General features: G+C 40.0%; 1 protein-coding gene across 1 annotated transcript; it reads right to left on the bottom strand.

Moving 5' to 3' along the window:
• Positions 1–3,058, bottom strand: LOC107102630 (tripartite motif-containing protein 16-like). Its single transcript, XM_015402008.1, has 2 exons — positions 2,264–3,058; positions 1–798 (listed from the first exon to the last, which is right to left on the bottom strand). Exons 1-2 carry the CDS (start codon positions 3,056–3,058, stop codon positions 1–3), a joined length of 1,593 nt encoding a protein of 530 aa, XP_015257494.1.
• Positions 3,059–3,337: the final 279 nt, after the last annotated feature.

Here is a 3,337-nt window from a genome sequence, read left to right on the forward strand (position 1 = left end):
CTATTTAAGTTGACAAAATTCTGCAGTGTCTTGGTACAAGTGCAGCAAAACTCCAGCATGCAGCGGCTGAGTGAATGTGGTCCGGACTGTGTGGAGGAGAGTCATGGTTTCAGAGACGCTGTAGAAGGACAGAATACCTGCTGAGTGATCCAGGTACACTCCTATTGTTGGGGATACTGGCCCTGAGATAGAGGTTGTGACATTGTTGTGTGAAAATGAATAATTAGATGGAAATCTATTTTGGGAACACTCTAATGCCCAAGATCTGTCATTGTACCCAAATCTGCACTGATTCCCTTCACCTTTTCTTCTAATGCTATTGTATGCAACAGCAACAGTAACATATCTGTCCGTCCATTCCACCTCCCAGTAACAACGTCCAGTCAGACCCTCTCTACTCAGAACCTGCTCACATTTGTTAAATCTGCTAGGAATGTCTCGGATTCTATAACCATACACATTCAGATTGTAAGTCACCTTCCTGTTCCCCTCTGATAGAGACAGTTCCCCATGTGCTGTCTTTGGATCGAATGTGATTTCACATGCATATTTTAAGAATCCATCTCTGCTGTTTGGCTCCAGTTCTGGTTCTGGTTCTGACAGTAAAGCCTTCTGCTCAGTGATTGTCAGTGAGATGTTTTTCCATGTGTCTCTCATAATGTCCTGTAGTTTATCTCTGAGCTCTGACACAGCTGCTGTCACATCCTCAAAGTGTCTCAGAGGACGGATATTGATGCTGGATGAGTGTGTAGACTCACTGAGTGCTGACAGTGAGGGGTAGNAAACAGAAGCTGATTGCTTTCATTTTGCTCCCAGTGCAGAAATCACAGGCCACATCTCCAGATCCAGCATGGCAGTTATCAGCAGGAGCAGCTTGGAGTTCGATCTTCAGCTGCTCCACTACATCTGTTAGAGGTGTGGTTTTCTCTGAGAAACCTGGGTTGAAGGTTTTCCTGCACTGAGGGCAGCTGTGAATTCCTGACTCCTCCTCTTCATCCCAGTGGCTTTTAATACAGTTCATACAGTAGCTGTGTCCACAGGGAATAGTCACCGGGTATTTCAGTGGATCAAAACAGCTCAGGCAGTAAAATTCTTCTTTTATATGAACTCTCTTTTGCGCCATTTCAGGTCTATAAAAAAGAATCTGTAAGGTTTACGTCTTCAAAAAAGAAATCAGCCTGATTTTCACAACTTCTGCCGGCAGAAGTTAGTCCGTCAACTCTTAAATACATGCCAGTGCCAACCCTTGTACCTCCCATTCTGAAGGGGAGGCAACAAGGAAATGCACATAGAGCAGGAAAAGGTGGGAGGTGAGTTGGTTTTAATAAAATGCACACGCCATCAGAAACATTTTTATTGTTTATATATGTTATAATTCCAAACTTACTGGACATTTTAACTTTCTTTTCTTGCCTTTTTTCCTCCACCAGTGATCTTATGTTTTCATTGACGTTGGTTTGTCTTTTTTTTTTTAAATAGCAAAAAAAAAAAAAAAAAAAAAAAAACATTTAGGAATGTATCCCTTTAGAAACAGTGACTACATTCCCAAAGCAGGCCAAGTTTTTTTCAGGTAAAAAAAAAAAAAAAAAAATGAATTGGCTTTTGCTGAAATGTTAAGAGAAGGTGGGTATTAATACAATTTTTTTTATTATAACAAATAATGATGGAATTTTGGTAACGATCCAGATCCCTGTCTGGATTCAGGAATGTTTTGAAAGACTGAATACAAGTATTCACTTAAGGTGGAAGTAGCAATATGTTGGTGAAATGAGCTAGATGGCGGAGGTCTGCGCTCTGAGTACTTTTCTAGTTAAATATGTTACAAATTGATGTTTGATATAAAAAAAGCAAAAAAGATGTAATAAATTAAAAAATATAAGTACTCTCCTTAGATGACTAGATTCATTATATAAAACCAAACATACATGTATATTTCTAATTAAAATTACATAATAATTATGATTTAACTTATAACACACTTTTTATTTAGTGATAAACACACATTACCAGTTAATGAACACAAATAAATAGTTCATGAATTCTTGAATGTTTGAAAGTTAATGTTTTGAAATCTTTTTTGCTGGGAGATTTTAAAGTGGTTTATTGAGCTTTAGTCTCTCTTTCTTTCTTACAACCAAACTTATCTTCTCTGTTTTCCATTTGATCAGAAAGAAGTTTGATATCTACATCAAATAAGGAGTCAATTCATTTTAGTNGTGATCTCCTGCTCCAGCTTCTCCTGAAGCTCTTTGACTCGACTCACTTCAGTTTCCTGCTGGGATCTGATCTGCTGCTTCACATAAGAGCTTTTTTCCTGGATGAGACGGATCAGTTTAGAGAAAATTACCTCACAGTTCTCCACTGTTTTATCAGCAGAGTGATTGATAGAGTCCACCTCTAGTTTCAGCAGTTTCACATCTTCCTCTCTGTCCTGGATTCCCTGCTGGATTTTTTCTTGTATCTCCTCCAGCTCTCTCTGCCTCTGACTCCTTTCTGTTGTAGCTGACACTGTGTGGTGGCCTCTATGTTCATTCATTAGGCAGTGGCTACAGATGAACTTCTGATCAGTACGGCAGAAAAAATCTATTGCTTCATCATGTTGAGAGCAGATGTTCTTCTGGAGGTTCTTGGATGGCTTTAGCACCTTGTTCCTCTTCAAAGGAGGATCATCACTGTGGGAATGAACATGTCCTTCACAGTAAAAGGCTGAACAGACAAAACAGAAGCTGATTGCTTTCATTTTGCTCCCAGTGCAGAAATCACAGGCCACATCTCCAGATCCAGCATAGCAGTTATCAGCAGGAGCAGCTTGGAGTTCGATCTTCAGCTGCTCCGCTACATCTGTTAGAGGTGTGGTTTTCTCTGAGGCACCTGGGTTGAAGGTTTTCCTGCACTGAGGACAGCTGTGGATTCCTTTCTCCTCCTCTTCACCCCAGTGGCTTTTAATGCAGTTTATACAAAAGTTGTGTCCACAGGGAATAGTCACCGGGTATTTCAGTGGATCAAAACAGCTCAGGCAGTAAAATTCTTCTTTTATATGAACTCTCTTTTGCGCCATTTCAGGTCTATAAAAAAAAGGACCTGTAAGGTTTACGCCTTCAAAAAAGAAATCAGCCTGATTTCACAACTTCTGCCGGCAGCAGGGAGTCTGTCAACTCTTAAATACATGTCAGGGCCAACCCTTGTACCTCCCATTCTGAAGGGGAGGCAACAAGGAAATGCACATAGAGCAGGAAAAGGCAGGAGGTGAGTTGGTTTTAAAGAAACAAGTTGTTTATTGCGCTTTAGTCTCTCTTTGTTTATTACAACCAAACTTATCTTCTCTGTTTTCCGTTTG

This window comes from Cyprinodon variegatus, unplaced genomic scaffold, assembly GCF_000732505.1.
Source record: "Cyprinodon variegatus isolate N-32 unplaced genomic scaffold, C_variegatus-1.0 Scaffold1284, whole genome shotgun sequence".
Lineage (NCBI taxonomy): Eukaryota > Metazoa > Chordata > Actinopteri > Cyprinodontiformes > Cyprinodontidae > Cyprinodon > Cyprinodon variegatus.